The sequence below is a fragment of the Rattus norvegicus genome, chromosome 14 (genome assembly GCF_036323735.1).
Source record: "Rattus norvegicus strain BN/NHsdMcwi chromosome 14, GRCr8, whole genome shotgun sequence".
Classification (NCBI taxonomy): domain Eukaryota; kingdom Metazoa; phylum Chordata; class Mammalia; order Rodentia; family Muridae; genus Rattus; species Rattus norvegicus.
The window spans coordinates 104,647,099-104,668,661 of NC_086032.1; the positions used below are offsets into that span (position 1 = coordinate 104,647,099).

The window sequence follows — 21,563 nt, forward strand, 5'->3', positions numbered from 1 at the left end:
CACACACCATACATGCACACACACACACATACACACATACACACACAAACACACATACACACACAAACACACATACACATACCATACATGCACACACTATACATGGACACACACACACACATACACACACACACAAACACACATACACACACCATACATGCACACACTATACATGGACTCACATACTCACATCACACATACACTCACACAACACACACATGCACACACACACACACACACACACACACTCATACATACACACCATCAGACCCAAGGTGTACCTCGCCATCTCCTAGGGGACTCTAAAGCCCTTCAGTTTGACATGAAGATTAACTATTGCATGTACATGGTCCTCTTACCACATTTATTAGTTAACAGAGAAGATGACTTCATACTACAGGGAATGCAGACAGTTTATGATCTTTTCAAAAACAGAGTCCCAAAGTAATATTATTATACCAAATATATTCCCTTTATTTCATTCAAAGGACTATACAGTGTTGGTCATGTTCTACCTTCTGCTTACCAGTTATATTCAGTTACAAAAAGTATTTAATTGGTAACAGGTCAGGAAGCAACTGTATACAAGAATACACCTGTTTGTCTCAGTTCTGGAAAAACAAGTGTTATATCTCAGGCAAATAATGCCAACAATGCTTCTCTTCAAGAAGATTTAATAGAATACTTAAAGTCCGTGTCATGGACAAAGCTCATAACTAGTAATGGAAGGTTCTCCTTCCAAGGTCATTCTCCAGTGATAATTTCACAATAACATGTGTTTATGACACTGTGCTCTCATTTTATTCCTGAAGATTTTACCCACCTCTGGGCTCAGGCTTCACCTGATGCTTCTGGAAGCCACATGTGGAAGGCAAGCATTGAAGTACTACTTCATGCCTCACACGGATCCTTTTCTCTTTTAAATAATGAAAATGAAGACTACATAGGCCCCATTCCTTGCCAGTGACATTGGCAAAGCTGCAGCAGTGTGCTGAAGTATGAACTTTCAAGGGCCAACGCCCAGGAGTGAATCAGTAGTGAGGAATTCACACCACGGTGCTGAAGGGTGCTCAGTCAACAGCGGAGCGGAAAGGTTACTGTGTGAGAGGATTCTCCTCGGTGTTGCCTGCCTAGTCTTTGAAGGATTATCTCACACGCTACATGGATACTTGTGTTTTAATTATACTTAATAATTTCATGGTGAATATTTTTACTTAAAACAAAAATGAACTAATAAATAAATAACAGATAGGAATCAGCACAGGGACAACTATGTAGAGAAGAAATTATCCAAAACATTGTCCAGTTTTGGATAATAACCTCCTGCCACCAAAACTCCATGAATATGTCCCAATACAGATTTAAGAAGGAAAACAAAACTGTGCTAGCAACAGAAAGTAATACAAATATTGACTGCTCACAAAAAATTTAGTCATTTGTGCTGAGACCATTTCACAAATAATAATAGTACCAAAGAAAGATAAGGACCATCTCTGTTAAACACACTTTATAAAAAAGACATGCACACCTGGATTCAGTAGTGCCGGCCAAGGAACACTGTCACACCATGAGGTTTGGAGGTGTTAAAACCACAGGGAAACCAGAGGTGTCTCGTCACCAGAGGTACAAACTTAAACACCGCTCAAGACATCTGGAGCATGACTGCTACAAGGTCTCATGGAGTGGTGTGCAGGTACAATTGAGACTCATTTCCCATGTCAAGAGAAAGCTATCGCACACTGGCAATATCCAGTGTAACTTGCTCAGAGATTTCTGAAAGAATACATACAGTTTTGTTGTTGTGGTTATTTATTTGGTTGGTTGGTTTTTGTTCTGAGTTGAAAGGTGAAAGATAGCGTTCATGTTCTGAGACTGAGGTAGATAGATTAAACAGAAGGTAAGATGAGATATACAGAAAAGTCCAGAAAAGCCAAACGGATAGAATATTCTCTCAAATATTCCCTAACCTGATCTCTACAAAATACGTGTTGTCTGCCTTCTTACAACTTGAGAGGGACTTAAAGCTAGAGAGACAGCTATTAAATCGTTACTGAGAAAAATTATAGCATTCACCAACATAAACCGGCAGGCTGGGTCAAAGGGATCCTTTGAGGGAACAATATTTAAAATGGGATATGAATGATTAAGAGTTATTACAAGACAGATGGGGGGATTGCTGATATGTGCAAAGGCCCTGAGGAAGAAGGGATACCACACAACAGCACCAAGGGGGTTATCACACAGCATGGCAAAGTAAGACAAGGAAACCTCTCAGTGCTCAGATTTTAGCTTTATTATTACTCTTCCTCAAACAAGAGATGACAATTCTTGATTATTCTAGTTACTGGGCAGCCAGGGTGTCTATTTAGAGTTGTCAATACTTATAAAAATTTGAATGTATTTACCTGGAATCCCGAGGGACTTGGAAACAACTAAATAATTTATATCCACATAGGGGTTCCTTTAATTCCAGGCTGAAAAGTTACTCTGGAATCCTTGACATTAGGGAACAGACCATAATTTCACCAGTGTATGTTCCTCTTGTATCATTTGATCTACAAGGATACCTTTTAGTAGGAACTCATACCATCTCCATTTCTATTTGGTCTTAAAACATGACTAGGAAACAGAGGCCTCAGTAGAGGACCAACCAACTGGAGAAGTATTACCACACATATGGAAATTCCCTAGAATTTAGAGACTATTTTTTCCTGAAAAGTTAACTTTTTTTCATTTAAAATCAAATGTACTACAATAAAAAGAAGCCATTCTAAAAATGTTTGATTTATGTGTTTAGATAGCTTTACATATGAAGCTAAAAATAGAATCATTCATATTCTATGGCTGTTTGACAAACACTGCAGACTCATGCCCTAAATAGTACAGACTTATTCTCTTACAGTTTGGGGGATGGGGAGATGGATATCTGAAAACAAAACTCAGTAGCTCCACAATAGGATCCATTCCATCGCTTTCCCATCCTTTAGAGGCAGCCCACATGTCTTGGCTTACATCCTCATCCATCTTTAAAGGCAACAATGTATCAAACTCGACTTCCCTCTGCCTCTGACAGCCCTGCTACCTTCTTGTAGAAGAAGCTCATGATCTCCCACAGCCCATCCAGCCAGTTCAGAATCAGCACCTGGTGCCAGATCCTGATGTGATGACAACTGTGAAGTCATTTTGGAAAGGAAGACATTAAGTTCTGGGCATTAGAACATTCATCTGAGGAGGGAAAAGAGAGAGAGAGAGAGAGAGAGAGAGAGAGAGAGAGAGAGAGAGAGAGAGAGAGAGAGAGAGAGAGAGACTCTAAAGTTTAAACCAAAACTGGTGTAACACAATTTTGTGTTACATGTAAGCTCCCAAAGGATAAAAAGCCCAACACGTTACCAGTGACCAAATGACTGCATGGTATGCTAATGGAAAGGTAAAATGTTGCAGACCAAAGCTAAATTATCTAGTTCTAATTTGTTCCCTTTGAAAACCATTCATTGCCTACTCCACCCTGTGTTTGCTCTAACATTCTTCTATTAAATCCTTAAAATGTATTTGTAGCAAACCGCTAGTCTCCACCTGTTGAAAAGCTAAGAATGCCACCAGAAAGCATCCAAGGCCTCTAACAGAGGCTTCCCAACTTTGCTGTAACCCACATGTCCGATGTTTCCACTAACTTATTTTAAAGGTGTTTTCACTTACAACCGTCTTTGTTCTGTCACTATACATTTGCATGAAACTGTTGCCACCTTGGAACCCAAATTTTGGGGAAACCGGATCTGTGTTCCTGAACCACCGACACTCATATTTGGCTTCAGAACAAGACTTTTATTCCCTTTGACATGAGAGTTCTATTTGAAGGTTGCAAATTTTTTGAAAAAGCAAAAGCATTTATTTAGGAGAGAAACACGTCAAATTATTTTTTAGTTCAAACGGAAGAATTACAGTCACATCTCCAAAGCTGACTGGGCCTCAGACTCCTTTTTTCACGAAGAAGGAAAGGCGTGCCGACCACAGAGCTGTGAACACGGAGATGGCACTTAAGAATTGCAAACACAGTCAAGTTATCCTTATGCATGAAAGCAAAAATGGAGATATTTTCAAATATGTAAATGTCAGAACACATATGCTATAGAGCGAATGTTTGTGTCCCCCCCGGATTCATATGTTAAATCCTAACATCCAATGTGATGATATTTGCGAAGCAGGTTCACTGCGTGCGCACTGGTTCCCAGCTTATCTAAGTCTGGTGAGGCAGAACACCCACACACATAACACGTTACACGAAGCAGATTTATTACTTACGCACAGCCAGTAAGGGACAACAGAAGCCTAGGATTCCTTGAGAGCAGCTTTCCCAGCTCAGCAAAGCTGGCTGGGCTAGAGGAAGAAGGATTGCAAGGCGCATGCTTCACTTGCCCACCAGCTGAGGGGTCTCCCCAAAGCAGCTTACCAGGCTTTCAGAGTATGCTGGTGAGAGCCCCTCACCTGTTAGGGGGAGGGGAAACAGGAATGATGCTTGGGCTGTACTGGTACTCTCTGAATCTTAATAAACATTCCTAGCACTTAGTAAGGTCTCCTTCTTTCTTCCTTCTCTCCGGTCCTCACCTCTCCCCACTTAAATCTCCTTTTCTGTCTCATGCTCCGGATTGAATCCAGGGTCCGGCACAAACCGACCAGGCAATTAACTACTGAGATATCACCGGCAGTGGACTATTAGTCTTGAGAACTACGAGGAAGAAACTGGAGGTTGGTCTATGGCTGGCCACTAAGAGAACTGCTTTACAGTTTTTGAAAGTGGGAACTTCGAGAGGTGATCAGGACACTAGAGCTTATAAGTGGGTCTTTTACAAATGGGTCAGTTCCTTTTTAAATGATCCTAAGGACCTTGTCTGTCATAAGATAGATAGAGATGGGATAAGCCAGATGGATGATGGACGCTGGATGCTGGATGGGGCATAGGTCACCATGAGTCAGGTTGGAGATAGAGTCACTGAGGACTGAACTGGGTACCATGACTAAAGCAGGGCTGCTGTAATCTCAGCTGCTCTTCTATCCACCTTTCTGTTCCTCAATTAGCATTTGCCACCGCCAAGCAGGAAGGAGCCAAGAAGCTTAGGCACATGTAGAATCCTCTGTCCAGAGAAAGCCATATGCACCCAAGGCCCCGAAGCAGCTCTTTACAAACTAGAGAAAGGCTTTCCAGTGCCAAGCACTCATCTGAGCTGCACATGAATTTGGGAAATTACAACTGGCACATACTAGTGATAAGGAACTGCTAATGAAATCAAATATGTGCATCAGATGTCGTTTCAAAATACACCTGAAATTTGTCTTGCTTTGTCTTCCCAACTCGATCCTCCCCCACCCCCAACCTCCACCCTCTACCTCTGAGATTCACTCTGAGTGACTTGTGAGGCTGGTATTCATGCCCTTGGTTTGTTTGTTTGTTTGTTTGTTTGTTTGTTTGTTTTAATCTCCTAAAGCTAATCACTCCTATCTCAACTCCATTTTTTCTTTCTTTTTTGTTTTATTTTATGTATATAGATATTCACCTGCGTGTATGCCTTTGCACCTCATGTATTATAGTGCCCAAGGCAAGCAGGAAAGAGTATCAGATCTCCTGGGACTGGGTATAGTGGGTTATAAGCTGCCATTGGTTGGTAGGAATCAAACTCAGGTCCTGTAGAAGGTGAGTCAATGTTCTTAACTACTGAGCTACTGCTCAGACTCCTCTTGGTTCAGACACACTGCACTGTCCTGCAGCTCCTCCCTGGCACGCTTTACTTAGCTCTTTTTTCTGAGCACAGAGTTCTCACACATCTTTTCTGCAAGTGGAGAAAGAGGACTGAGAGTTTAAGGACAACTTACCAGGCCTGAGACAGAAGGTTGTGCTCATCAGAGCTCACAACCTCAGTGGCCATTTTAGTACTAAAACAACAAGCAGAACCTAATATTTTCAGCGAGATGGGAGAGGCAGTATACTCCTGGCTTGGTGAGGTATTATGATTAATTTAATATGGCCACTGGAAAAGATGGTGGCAAAGAATACAGCAGAGCAAAATCACACAAATTTTAACAGCGACAGCGCTGTTGTTGATCAAAGCCAAGCTAGTTACTTTTGCCTTCAAATATTACTAGAAATTCCCTTGGTCAATAATGAAACTTAGGGCTGGACATGCAGGTTAGCTGGTAGGCTACTTGCCTAGCATGCATAAAACCCTGGGTTCTTCCCCAACACTGTATAAACTGGGCCTGATGATATATACCCACAAGCTCAGAATTTGAGAGGCAGAAATGGAAAGATTAGGAGTTCAAAGACAGCCATGAGTACATGAGTGTGAGGTCTGCCCAGCATACATGAGTTGTATATTTTTTGTTGTTGTTGTTGTTTTTTGTGTTTTGTTTTTTAAGTTGAACCTCAAATCTATTTTAAAGGATTTAAAGCCAAATGGTCCCTTCTATGATATGATATAGAAAGGATAATCAGAGCTTGCCAGGGTTCCATTCCAGGGAAAATGTGAGGAGACTCAATGAAGGTAGAGACAAGTGGTGGAGGCAGGCCAAACAGGAAGAAGACACTGTAGGTATAAGAGAATACGAGACACAAGTTATGTTGATATCTTCATGCCTACAGATCTGTCTGGCATTTTCTCTTTTATTTACTTTTTAATAGGAAGGTAGAATGGCTACACAGTTTCTACTGAGCTCTTCAGGCTTGTCAAAGAAAGCACAAAACTAACACCCCACCCCATCCGAAAAAACAAAACAAAACAACAACAACACTAGATTTTAAAGGAATTATTGGGTGACTAAATTATACTTCAGTTATAGTTCTCACCTGTCGTGATATCTATAGGTATTTTCTGGAGAGATGAAAGTTGCTAAGTATTTTCATAAAAGTGCCAAGAATGTAAAAATCCCGAGAGCTGGTCTATCAGATCACTCTGCAATAGAAACTGCTCTCCTTTTTTTATATCCCAACACATGGTGTTGAACTGGAAAATGATATGGCTTCTTGTCACCCCTAAGTGTCTCTTCTTTCTGGGAGCCTCAGATCACGAAACACACCCAGTTAGTAGCAAGAGAGGCTTTCCCTTGCTCTGGGATCCTACAAACAGCTGCCCAGTCCAAATGCAGTCAGTGTTCAGACCTTGTCCATCTAGATTAAAGGCTGAGGTTTGGGATTCTTTGAACTCTACTTAATAATAACATAGCCACGGTCTTCCTTACTAGGGAACACTTGACATGAAAACCCTGCGTGCAACATTTCTTCTCTACCAGATAGACAAAGAGGGCATTGCCTGTCACAGTTCCTAAAGCAGCTGTTTAAGAACATCTGATTGCCTGTCCTGGGATCAAACAAATGCAAGTACGCTTGTGTTCAGAGTGACACTTTCTTTCTGCTCTGCCATACCATCAGTCCTGTTTTCCTCTCTTTGGTCCCTTTGCTATGGTCTGATTGTTAATCTTCTACAAATCTTGTTTATGGAGTCAGTATTGTTTTTCTGGTGTAAAACACTTGGAAAAAATTATGTCAATATTTCCATCTGTACTGGGGTCAAAATTAATATACATTGACTCATATGTACAAAAAAGTAGTTTTAATTTATTTAGTTAATAAAGTCAAAGAAAATAGTAAGTTATATTATTTTCCATTACTCTAAAAACTCTAATTCCATAAATGACTAACAAAGTCACCAACCCTTTCTACAGTTTGCCTCAATGACACTATAAAGATATAAGCCAAATAAAAGCATACTTTGATAACTATGAGAGAACATTCTTCTGTTGCTTAAGAGACTACACTGATTGTATACACATAAAGGCAGTCCATCAATCATAACTGCTTTTTTCCCCTATAGGAACATTTCCTGTCAGCCATTCTTGATGCTTTTCTCTAGACTGACTTAATTTAAACACCTGTGGAAATATACATATGATTATGGGTGAGGTGCAAAGATATTTGCTCTTTGTCTCATGCCCTGAATTCTCAGTAGACTCCAATGGGGCTTTCTTCATGCTGTGAGTCACTGACTATCTCAGATTATCATCTTCAGTTCTCTAGTGTGATAGAATGCAAAAGTTCAAACATCAAAACAGAAAAATTAATAGACTAAGAAACCTTAAATCTGCACTCCATGATGTAGCTATTTAATTTATCATTGTTTTTCTTAAAACAATTTAAAATCAAAATTATATAGTTATGGTTTTGCTAAAAAACACTAAAAGATGTACATTCATATTCCTTCAATAGTCAACAAAGATTTACTTTTGACATCAGCCTATAATAAAAATGAAGTTATAAGATGGCCATGTTCTTAATTACAGTCAGTGCATTCTATAAAGGAAACATAGCCACACTCATTCTTCCAAAATGGTCATTTGCCAATATGAAATGCTTCATTCATGACCTCCACATATTATGGGAACCTGTCAATTTCCCAAGCTCGTATATATGAAGAGTTATTGTAGCTCTAGAGTCATAGCAGCTTTCCTTAGCTAAATATAGGAGGTGTTTTCATACTATAGAAATTAATGATATACATAAACTATACAGCGGACTAATCTTGTCATCATACATTCCATTGGCCACCCTTGCTGTTACATAACTAATGAGCTCATCATTCCAAAGTCTTTCTGTTATAGTCCCAGAAGAGAGTGCATCAATGAGCAGTATTCACTTTTACATCTCTATGATGGAATGAAACAAGACAGGGTCCACTGAAAGACAGAAGTCTCAAAGCAATTGGCCTGTGATACTCTTCTGTAGAGATACATTTTACTTTGTTTACATACTTTTATAGAACACTGATTAATGTGTTTGACATGGATGTCTGTGGTGGAATTGTGAGGACCAGAACAAACTGATGACTATCTTGTACCTCTTAAAGTTCTACTTTATGACTTCGTGAGTCAGATAACACACAGCTCGTGATGTTACCAAGTTACTCAAGTGGCATGATAACTTGGTGGCACATTGTCAAATGTTCAGTTTCCACTAAGGTCCAATAGCAGGACAAGAACTCTCTCTTAAAGTGGGAATAATTGTCTGCAGATGATGTTAGAGCCTTGCTCCTAAAACTGATAGGTTTCTTCTATGATTTATCAATAGAGGTCTATAAGAAGCTCCAAACAGCATCCCTGTCTGCCACCAGCACCTCGAATACCATCAGGTCTGCTGGATCACATGGTCCACATGGTTGATCAGTCTGCACAGCAGCCCACACCTGTCGAGTATTTTCCTGTTCCAGGCCCCACACAAAGGGAGCAGCTCTCTAAATCACTTGTTATATAGGTCAGAGTAATACACCTAAGTGAGGAATGTGCTATCTCTAGAACCCAAATAGGCGCAATAAAATACTCTGCTACTTTCTTGGTGGTAGAAGGGTCCAGATGCAATAATCCTTGGAAGGAAATTTTCTGCCTGTTCCACATCACTGGACTTCTCAGCATCTCACTGGGGTAGAAGGCCTTCAATTTGTCACTGGGTTTATTTCCCATCCTCTGATGCACATACGTATTATCAATGAGTTCAAAGTGATTACTACCTCCTGCTTACTTAGTCCCACCAGCATACTGTCATTAATATGGTGTACTAATGTGATATTTCATCGAGGAAACACACTGTCAAGATGCCTATCAAGTTATGTTACAGGACAGGAGAGATAATATATCCTTGAGGCAAATCTATAAAGGTATACCCCTAGTCTTGTCAACTGAAAGCAAATTGTTTCTGGTGATCCTTACAGACAGGTACCAAGAAAAAGGCATTTGCTAGATTGATAGCTGCATACCATATACCAGGGGGAGGTAATCTACCCAACACCACACCAAGTACAGCAGCTGCAGTAGGAGTCACTACCTGAGTTTTCAATAGGCAACTGCCATTCTGTCTTCTGCACTGCCCAGATAGGAGAGTTAAACGGAGATATGGTGGGAACCACCACCCTTGCATCTTTCAAGTCCCTTGATGGTGGCACTAATTTCTGCAATTCCTCCAGGAATACAATACTATTTTTGATTCATTATTTTCCCTATGAGAGGCAACTCTAAAGGCTTCCATTTAGCTTTTCCAACCATAGTAGTCCTTACTCCATAGGTCAGGGAACCAGTGTGAGAATTCTCCCACCTTCTAAGTATATCTATCTATATATCTATATCTATATATGTATTCTGGAACTGGAGAAAAAAAACACAGGATGAGTTTGGAGACTTGTTGGACTTCCTGTGACCCAGACTTCATCCAAAACTCTGTTAATCACCTGACCTCCATAAGCGCCTCTTTTAACTGGAGAGCCACAACATTTGGAGAGGGAGTCTCTTGGAATCAGTGTTAATTCAGAACCAGTACCCAGTAGATCCTGGAAAGCCTGAGCGTTTCCTTTCTGACAGTGTACAATTGTCCTTGGGAAAGACCAGAGGTCCCTCTGGGGAAGGACTGGAGAAAGGTTAGAACTGGAGAAAAGCTAGTAGCAAAACCTTTTAGGTATTTTATCAAGATCCTTCCTCAGGGGAACCTGGTCATTCCTTCATTTGAGGTTTTCTGGGTCTGCTAACTGGCTCAAGTCTAGAAATTGATTCATGGGCCAAGATTCTCTTTTGCAGTGATCCAATGTAGCTTTTCTTTCATTTGTTTGAGAATTTTCCTGCTTATACAGATCAACCGAAAAAAATCAATAGGTTTCGTACCTATTTTATGCCTGGAGACACCACGATTGATTAGCCAATACCAACGGTCCATACAAGTCACGCCACCATCAAATTCACTTTGCCTGTGCAGACTATTACGGGTTAGCCCATTATGGACACTGCTTTATCTATGCTGACCATTACAACAATCAAGATCACCTTGCCTTTGGCAATTTAGTGCTGCTACCTGTCTCCTGCTATCTCAGGACCCAACTAAACCCATTGCACATAATTCATCCAACCGAGCATCAGTGTCTCCAACCTAGAGGTCTGACACAAGAAAAAGGGGGCCAACAAAACTCTTCAAATGTGTTGGTGCTCCTCTTTCTGTTTTGTGTCTCACAAGACTAGTAAAGAGAATGTCTTTTCAGCCTTCCCATTGTGGGGATTAGGTTTTGCACAGAGTACCCACTCTGGCATTGCAATTCCCTGAGCCTTAAAAATCTCTTCAGCAACAGTAGGCTAATGATATTGGGCATCTCCAACTCCTTGTCAGTAGGCCAACTTTTGACCAATGTTTTAGCCAACCATTCAAAAAATTTCCACACCTTTTTATTTTAACTGTGTGAGCTTCCATTTTAAATTCAGAGGGCCCATATCAATAAACTCAGTCTGATCTAGTTTTATGTTCCTTCCACCACTAGCATACACCCTTAAAATCCATTCTCACACACATTCCCAGGATTTCTGCTTTAATGAATTAGCAAACTCGTTAAATTCCTTGGTAGTATACTGCATTTCTGTATGGTTATGGGTCCTTGTCTGCTCCACCACAGGGCATAGCCACTTGGGGAGGCAGAACATGGGGAGTTTGACTGTGCTTGTCTCTCCCTGCGCTGTCTTGGGCTGAAGGGAAGTGCTGAGGCACTAACTGAGGGTGGGGGAGAAGTAGGGAAAGCACAGTCTGAGAAGTGAGAAGCCAGAGCTAGTTGGGGTCTGCAGGCCTGTGATGAGGCAGGGGCTCTCTGATTCTCAGGCTCTTGGACATCCAGAAGCCGCTGGGAGTCACAGAAGAGTTGAGAATGAGTGGGGGCCCGCAGACTGGGTCTAGCCCAGGCCCAAAGGATGGGGTGGGAGTGGATAAGGGGAACTCTGGCTAGTTCTATTGGGAGAATCCTTGATTTGATGACTGGCATGGTGGCAGCTGTGGCTGGGAGTACAGAGAAGCCTTCTATGGGAGATTAGGCAGTGGATTTGTAGCTAAGGCCTTCTCCATGGCTCCCCAAGGCAGATTCTGATGAAAAGAGCCAGTCCATGGTTTCAAATAATTTATTGTAATGGTGGGAAGTCAATGCATGAAACTATACCCCACTTCTCAAGGTGGACCTGAGATTAAATACCTTTTTCAGAGAGGAATGTCTGGGAAGAGAAGCATATTGGCTACACCCTCCAGGCCTCTAGGTACTTCATTAGCATGGAGACCTCTGTCTTGAGTCTACATGACCTATGCTCATGTCTCTTTTCCTATTGTCTTGGTCTAAGATGTTAGGGATACCTCATCTACATGTGAAAGGTCTTGGAGTGTTTGCCTTACATGGCTGATGGACACAAATCCATGGAGGACTTGTGGCTAAGTGACAGGGCTCTGGTACTTGGGAGCCATTTAGGGTCTCTGGGGCTTCAAAGCCTTTAGCTCAACTGAGGACCAGGCTAACTTTCACAGTTCACTGCCCCATAAATTTCCTCATGGGCTACAGTTTGTACCTATCCTCTAGGGGCCTTCTTTGCCTTAAGTCTGGTTATAGTTCCATAGGCAGCTATTGGCAGGTCCTGAGGAACACTGATATTGTCTTTCCTGGCATTTCCTTCATAGAAAGTCCCTGCAGCTTTGGTAGACAATGAAGGATTAATTCCCTCAGTCAATTGAAAAAGGTCAGTCTTCCAAGGAGTGATGGGGTGACTACATATCTTCTGCTGAGGGTGGTGTAATGGTTTGCATAGGCTTGGCCCAGATAGTGGCACTGTTGGAAGGTGTGGCCTTGTTGGAGGAAGTGTGTCACTGTGGTGGTAGGCTTGGAGACCCTCCTCCTAGCTGCCTGGGGATGCTCAGTCTGTTCCTGGCTTCCTTCCGGTAAAGATGTAGAACTCAGATCCTCCTGCAGCAGGCCTCCCTGGATGCTGCCATGCTCCTGCCTTGATGATAATGGACTGAACCTCTGAACCTGTAAGCCAGACCAATTAAATGTTGTCTTTTATAAAACTTACATTGGTTATGGTGTCTGTTCACAGCACTAAGACCCTAACTAAGACAGAAGTTGGTACCAGGCACTGGGCAATTGCTGTGGTAGGCCTGACCGTGCTTTTGTTTGGAAGAATGTGGATTTTGGGAAATTGGATTTGGAAAGCAGTGGAATGCTTTAAATGGGGCTTAATGGGCTATCTTAGTAGGAATATGGAAGTCTTTGTTACTGAGAGTGATTTGAATTGCACAAGACTAGACCAAGAGGTTTCAGAGGAGAATTTCAGTCTGAACTGTAAAGACTCCTTTTGTGGTATTTTGGTGAAGAATGTGGCTGCTTTTTGCCCTTGTCTGGACAGTCAGCCTAAGGCTAAGACTCAGATTATTTAAATGGACAAAGGAAGTCTCAGAAACACCCATTATAGATTTTGTTCTCTGGTTAAGTCTCATGAAGAGCATTTTAATGAAAAAAGGGAAGTTGAAAAAGGAAAAATACAAAATAAATGGGTCGAGTATTCACCCGGAAGTGAAATGGAGCTGAATCCTGTGCTCAAGGATATTAAATTGAATTAAGAGAGTAATGACCTTGGGGCAAGATTCCTCCCAGCTAAATTGGCTCCAAGCAACTTAGTACAAACCTTTAATCCCAGGAGATAGGCATACAGATCTCTAAATTCAAGGTCAGTCCACAGCAAGATCAGGACAGCCAAGTTTAGGCAGTGAAGGAGTTCAAAAAGAGGAGGCTAGTGGTAATGTAATAGAACAAGGAGGCCATGTTCCAGCTCCTGCAAGCAGCAGAACTCAACAGCTTTGGCCATGTGTCTCTGGCTTTATATTTAAGAGGAGAGGGAGACGACTGGGACAATTGATGCTGGTCAGCTGGAGCTAAGAAAGAGACCAGCATCACTGAGGTGAAATCAAATGGGAAGTGTTTTCGAGAGCTATGTTCCAGAGATGCCAAGGTTGTACCTTGTGCTGTGACTGGCCTTGGTAATGTGTAAGAGTCACCCAAGTGGTATTGGTTTCGAAGGCATAAGGGGGTCATGAACAGCAGCTGAGGCTGGGCACTGTGAGAGGCCATGGAAGGCCATTAGTGAAGGTGCACCCTCAGTTGCAATCAATGGCCCAGGACTGAAGGGGTCAGGCAAAGGAGTTGAGGCACCATGAAGAGAGCCTAGGAGAGGCTACTGGTGTATTGGAGATGCCAGTACCATGAAATGATCACCAAGAATAACAGCAATGGTGTAGTGTGGATCAACCTGAAATTAAACTGCTACAGAGGGCAGGGCTGGAGAAGTGAAGCTAGCCCTTTGGTGGATCGTGTGTGGATCCCAGACCCTGAAACAAGCTGTAACATTGAAGTTGCCTTGGAGACCCAAAGATTTTAAAAATGCCAGAGTCACCAGCTATCTGCTGAGGAAAGCTGCTAACAGGGAGTGGAAACAGCTCAGGAGAAAGAAATGTGTTGTAGTCAACAAAGATGAAAAAGAAGTTGAAGATCTGACATTAGACAGGGATGATGGTAGAGTTTGAAGTTTGCCCAGCTGGTTGCCTGTCTTAATTTGGGGATTACAGCTAAGTGATTAGATGGATCTTGGAAGACACTTTGAACTTGGACTTTTAACATTGTTGATACTGTTATAGACTATGGGGACTTTAGAAATTGAACTAAATATACGTTTTTATTATGCTAAGTTTAGGTATGGCCTCCATAGACTCATGTGTTTCAACAAGTCTATGGCGGCCAGGGAGTGAAATGTGATGGTTTGCATATGCTTGACCCAGGAGGTGGCAGGATTACAAGGTGTGTCCTTGTTGGAGGAAGTGTGTCACTGTGGGGTGGGCTTGGAGGCTCTCTTCCTAGCTCCTCCTAGGATGCTGGGTCTGTTCCTGGCTTCCTTCTGGTAAAGATGTGGAACTTAGCTCCTCCTGCACCAGGCCTGCCTGGATGCTGCCATGTTCCCATCTTGATGATACTACAATAAACCTCTGAACCTGTAAGCCAGCCCCAATTAAATGTTGTCCTTTAAGTGGTCACGATGTCTGTTCACAGCAATAAAACCCTAACTGCAACAGGTGGAAAGACTACTTCCTCAGAACAGAAAACCTCTGTGAATCAGAGTTCAAAGTTCTCACCTTCAATAAAGTCCTCCCACACACCACCACCCCAAATTATAGGATCCTATTCTTTACTAATTAGTGTCCTTACTTTAACAGCCAACATCCTCTAAGGCTGGGACTTGAATTTTCATTGTTATTCAGCCAACCTTATAATGAGGGTTTAGGTTTGTTTTCTCCCAACTTGAGCTCTGTAGCTGCAACAGGGAAGATTCTCTTCCAGTGCACACTTAGAAACTTTTAGACTATTTATGTGCATTTGAAGTTGGTGAGTTTTATCACTGAATTCATTGTTTTCCCTCACCATACTCTAACATGCTAGAAGTTGGTTAATTTTGTCATGATGCTCATTTTTATCCTTTGTCAATTTACCAGAGACATCAGGAGCAACTGACCACCATCGTCAATTTTCTCATTTTCCTTCACAAACTGTCAAAAAAAAATTATTGCCACTCACAATTGATGAGTCATAATAATCAAGTGCAGTTAATCTCCTTAAGTTTGTAACATAGTTCACACAATGGGCTTTCAGTATACTATGAGCTCCCAGAAGAGGATTCAGTAGCTGAAGAGACTTCAGTATGTATAGTGTTTGCAAATTGAAATGCCTGTTCTAGACATTTAAAAGTTCATCTTTATGTTGCTCTTGAACCAAAATCTGTAATAGAATTTATAGAATGAATACTTATCTATCTATCTATCTATCTATCTATCTATCTATCTATCTATCTATCTATCTATCTACCATCTATCTAGTGATCAAGAGAGGAGCATAGTTCATATCTACATTCACAAAAGTATTATTCACAGGCAACAACATGTACTCCAAGAGTTTACTGACAGTTGAATGGATACACAAAATATTGTGTTAGACTATAATATGGCTATGCTTTTATATACAGTATAAAATATATACATGCATATAATAGAATCATATTCAGCTTTTAAAAGAACTAAGGTCTGAGAACACAGAGAATGAAGGGTTCTTGGCAGTGGGCACGGGGTTCCAGTGTAAGAAGATGGGCATTTTCTAGAGACAGATACTAGTGACCGTGCTGTGGAGCAGCACACGCTGAAGCACATAAAGCCATGGTATGGCACAGTTTAAAACGATGTCTTTTTAGGTGTTTTTATTCTACCATGTTAATTCTTTAAACTTTTTCATTATATATGTGTATGTATACATACACACACACACACACACAATTTATAATGTAAATTTCTTTCTTAAAAAAACTTATTTTTAATCATTCTAAATGATGTCTATGTCTGTGTATGTGGCCCGTGCGTGTGAATATAGGTGTCCACAAGGGTCAGAGATGTCTCCACTGGACAGACATGGGTACCTAGAATTGAACTCAAAACTGTCTGTCCAGTCAATAGTGTGTGAGTTTGGAATCTCATTTGTCTTGAGATAATTCCATTGTTTCTCCTAGACAATGAGATATTTTCACTTGTTCTTTATGAACTTATTTTTTTTAATTCTTACCTGTTACAGAACTATGTGAAATTAGAATTAGGAATTTAGTGTGTGACTATGCTCAACACTAAGGCATTTGAGATTTTGTACCTGCTCTTCTGGCAAGCTGGTCATAATCTTTAAGTACTGCAACATTCTATGCTATTCAATTCTCAGACAGTTTCTGATGGTTTCCAAGAACTTCTCAAGTAATTACTTTTTGGGTATCAAGGGACTTATAACAACCAAAGAGCATGTTGCTCCTCTCAGTCATTGTCTGGGTACAGTGACACTCATTCTAAAGGCACTGACACTATTTTGTGAGCCTGGCCTCATGAATGAGATCACATAATTGCAATAATTAGGAAACTCACCTCAGGATATTATCAAAATGACCCACCCAAATCCAAGTCCATATGGTTTGAAATAGCTAATGAGTCAGTTAATGTGCTATGTCCAGGAGTAATGGCTACTCAATATGGATTGCATGAAGGTATAATTTACCAACATTCTCTGACTGATTAAGGGTTTCAAATGGACATTTTGCAATTTAAAGAGGAATCAAAGTATTAAATGTTTTAACTATTAAAGTAAAAAGGAGAACCAATGAATATTGAAAACTTAAGGAAATTGGGATGTGAACAGTGTCTTTCATGTACACAGTCTAGGAATAAAACTCAATGCAATATAAAATTTAATGAAGATGCAGGCTTCAGTCATCATTTATATACACTGTGAAGAAGCATGGGAAATACTACTGACTGATTCTTGTGCATAAAGAAAAAAGCTAATTAAAATGTTAGATGTTTAATCCAGTGATTTTTAAGTGAGATGGGAAAAAAGGAAGTTATATCACAAACATTTTAAAAGAAGAAACAAAGAAAGCAAAGTAAGTAGGCACACTTGATGTCCATAGATGCAGAAAGAAGACATTTACTGAATAATTAATACACTTCTTTTTTACATTTTTTTTTTTTTGGTTCTTTTTTTCGGAGCTGGGGACTGAACCCAGCGCCTTGTGCTTCCTAGGTAAGCGCTCTACCACTGAGCTAAATCCCCAGCCCCAATACACTTCTTGATTAGTGTGTGAGTATCCACTCAGAAGAAATGTCATGGTGCTTTGGACTAACCATTTGTTTGTGTCATCTCAGAAAGGAAGTATATGTATGATCCAGAACTAAGGAGAAAAGTACACAGAAGCACTGTAACTGCTTATGTGAACCCTTATGATACAGGGACTTACAGACGAATATAGCTCAAAGTTCTTATAAAGCATTCTTTTTATTGTTAGATTTTTTAAAATAAATTTTTGTGTATGTGGGTGTGCATGAGTAGACACTCATGTGTGCTAAACTGGATTTTCCAATTTGTTAAGATACATCCACCCCAAAAGATGCTCATGTGTCTTTAGCATTATCTGAAACTGTTTTCAATAAAAGAAGTTAAAGATGTCTGTCTCATTATCACAGCAAAGCTCTTATAGATCTTTCAAGATATTTATGTTCACCACTGTACAGAAGCCTGAATAATATTAGAGGAACTGTGAGGTCTAATATTTTTACATATCTAAAAACTAGCTGTGGTGGCTCAGATGTGGTGGCACTGCAATCACAGGACTGAAGAAGCAGAGACAGAAGGATCAGGGGCTCAGGGCGTCTTTGCTGCACAGAGAACAGGTCAGCGTGCACGATATGGTACCCTGCTCAAACTACAGAAATAAACAAATAAAAACCCAGAGATGTAATATAGTTGTTTCTTTTATAGCCTTATCTATTTTATCTTATTCATTTTTAAAATAACAAAAATTCATGGAGAATAGATTCAAGTCTTTCTGCCTGTTAAAATGCTTTGTGCACACAATACTTTAAGAGTCTCTGCTGTGAGTGGCTTTATTAAGGTTCACATGTTTTATTGTAAACACTGAAGCTTTAAACTGTAGGTGTCTGAGAATTATATTTATATTTATTTTATTAAAAATTGAGATAAAATGAAAAGGTTAAATTGCACACACAAAAAAAATCACACAATGGAAAATAAGTCTTTCACCACTAGCTCTGCTTGCCAGAAGAAACTATAGTTTGTTATGAACCTTTCAGAGATACTCCATTTCTATATATGTAGATAGTATATGCCAATTCATATATGTGTGTGTGTGTGTGTGTGTGTGTGTGTGTCTGCATATATTTACATAGGTCATTTATTTTGATGCTTATTACATGATACACACAGAATAAAACTGTTATTTTTACAATTGATGGTTGTTTAGTGCTTAGGTTAGCTTTACTTGTCAACAGCCAAGAATCATGTGAACAAGGATTTTACTTGAGCAGTTGTTTTCATCAGATTGGCGAATAGACATGTCTATGAGGGATTGTTTTAATTATTAATTGATGTAAGAAGTCCCACCCCACCGTGGGTGTTACCATTCCCTAAGAAGGCAGTCCTGGGCTACGTAAGAAAAGTAGCTAAGCACACTCAACCCAGAGAGTGAGTAAGAAAGCACCACTCTTCTATCATTTCTGCTTCCAGCTCCTGTTGGAGTTCCTTCCATTATTTCCTTCAGTGATGATCTTGTGACTTGGATGTATAAGCTTAAATAAGCCTTGAGAAATAGAAATAATTGTAAAGAGAGTACTTTATACCCAACAAGTTTTATGTATTGATATTCTTGTGTCGTTGACTGACTACATGCTAAACCTTTGGTTTTTGTTGTTGTTGTTGTTATTGTTTTTGTCTCAGAGCAACATCATTCAGTAGTTAGTCCTACAAATTCTTTTACAAATATATGTAAAAGAATTTTAAGGACATTATAATTACAAATTCAAAGAAGACTGAATCATTGGATATGTGTGAGTTTATATGTTAAAATGGTCAATTAAAGAGATATTGTAACTATCATATTAGAAGTACTGTTGTTATACGTGTTGGGTATAGTGGTACACAGCTGTAATTTCAGTACCAAGGAAGTCAAGGCAGGAGGATTGTGAGTTTAAGGCTATACAGTAAAATTTCAAAAAAAAAAAAAAAAAACCAAAACCAAACAAGTTAATGTCATAATGGTGAGCATAGCAGATAATATACAGATGTTACAGGAAATTTTCCAGAGAAAGGATATCATCCCGAGATACACAGAAGTCATTTGGATGAATGTTCATAGGCTGCAGAGTGGTGTGAAGTGTTCCAGGCATGTGGCATCAAACCCCTAGAATAGAGAACTGTCTTGCTGTTTACAATCTTATGACAGGACGAGAATCTGAAGACAAGGAGGGAGTGAAATGGTTCATCATAGAATTTAGAATCTCTGGGAGATACAGCCCTGGTTATGCCTGTTAGGGATTATCTTGATTACATCAGTTAAGGTTGGAAGACCTGCCCACTGTGGGCGGCACTATTCCCTGGCTGAGATGCTCAACCACATGAATGAAGAAAGGGTACTCAGCAGTACCATGTATCATTGACCCCCTGTTCCCAACTGTGGCTATGATGTAGCTGTCTCAGGCTCCCGCTGCCTCATCCTTTGTGCCATGATGAACTATAACTTGAGCCACAAACCAGAATGAACCCTTTGTCTTTTAAATTGATCTTGTCATAACAATAGGGAAAAAAATTAATACAAGGAGTGGGTGTAAATGAAACATCAGGTTAAGTGAGTAAGGCGCGGACATGCAAGGCCAGAGTTTAACCGCTGGAACTTTCATAAAGGTGGAAGGTGAAGAACAATGTGGTGGAGTTACTTGTTCTTCAACCTCCACAAGTAGGCTATGGTATATGCATGCCCCCACACTAGGCACAAACATATAATAATAATAATAATAATAATAATAATAGTAATAATAATAATAATAATGTGTTTGAGAGTCTTAACCAGATCATGTTTCTTACATAATATAAGCAATATAATAGTTCAGACATAATTTTTCCACATACAATATTTTTATCCAATAGAGAGTCAGATCTCTCAGAGGACATATCATATTTTCTGCATAATTATTTTACCTCTAAAAAGGTCTGCTCCTGGGCTTGCGGTGGAGTACTTTCTCAGTGTGCATGAGGATCTGGGTTCTATCTCTACTGTAGTAAAAAATAAACAAAAGGAAGAAGGAAAAGAATAAGGCAACATTCAGTATGGAAGTATCTACTGGAATAAAAATTCAACGAACAAAATAATTTGGAAATTCTTTAATGTAAATTGAACTAATATTTCAAAATATGCAGAACTCAAATACATAATGTATAAATGAAATCCCTGAGTTAAAAGGAAGGAGAATCAAATAACATGTTTGCTTTTCTTGAGCACGGAGGGCCATGACTGATCTTGTGGTTTTAAAGCTTTTGCTTTCCTAAAACAGAAGTTATCTGATTGGGGGAACAAAGGAGACTAATGCAGGGGCAGGTAAAGAGGAAGAACGAAGATGATAGAATGGTATGGGGTAGGGATAGCCTCAAAGTACATTATCTACTGGAATGGAAATGCCCACATGTAAGCTATTACTGTATCTGACGAATATATGCTGATAAAAATGAAAAATGTATAGTGTTCTAATATAAAGAGGATTGTTTTCTATATGCACACCATCTCTATTATAACACCGCATGTTTATGTTTTCATATGATTATCAAGTAGCATCTCACATTCATGTGATCTTTTTTATTTGTTTGGTTTTTTATTTGATTTATTTATTCATTTGAGATAGGTTCTAATTCTACAGCCTAGCTAGCCTCAAATTTGAATCATCCTCCTGCCTGAGCTTCCCATGTATTGCACTTATAATGTGAGCAACAATGCCTAGGTATCTATTATTGAGTGAGACTTTCTAAGTCTTGGAGAGTGGCTTTACCATTATTAACAAGTAGCCGGGTAACTGGCATTTCTTTCAAGAGATTCATTATACAGTTAACCACGCACCTCAAACAGTATTCACTGTATCCTGAAGCTAGTACTTTGGGAAACTAAGGCTTCCTCATAACAAAGGAGAGGAAGGCTGTCCAGTTCAGGATGGCAATATGATTACCCATGCACATGAAACATGTACCATGTTCCAAAGAACTAGTCACAGATTAAATTGTGGCCAGTCCTGTAGAGATGGCTTAGTGATTAAGAGCGCTTCCTGTTTCTCCCAA

At 40.0% G+C, this 21,563-nt stretch overlaps 1 protein-coding gene across 2 annotated transcripts in view; it reads left to right on the forward strand.

The window, feature by feature from the left end:
- Positions 1 to 21,563, forward strand: part of LOC120096700 (uncharacterized) — a 44,827-nt gene that overhangs the window by 11,965 nt on the left and 11,299 nt on the right. Inside the window, exon 2 of one of the 2 annotated variants that reach the window (XM_063273796.1) lies at positions 1 to 8,486. This exon is cut by the window's left edge and continues 8,145 nt beyond it. The exons of the other annotated variant lie outside the window; for it this stretch is intronic. Within the exon in view, the coding sequence (XP_063129866.1) occupies positions 1 to 306 (306 nt within the window). The 3' untranslated portion in view covers positions 307 to 8,486. Of the gene's footprint in view, positions 8,487 to 21,563 lie in introns of those variants that run through there. 2 annotated transcript variants of the gene reach the window in all.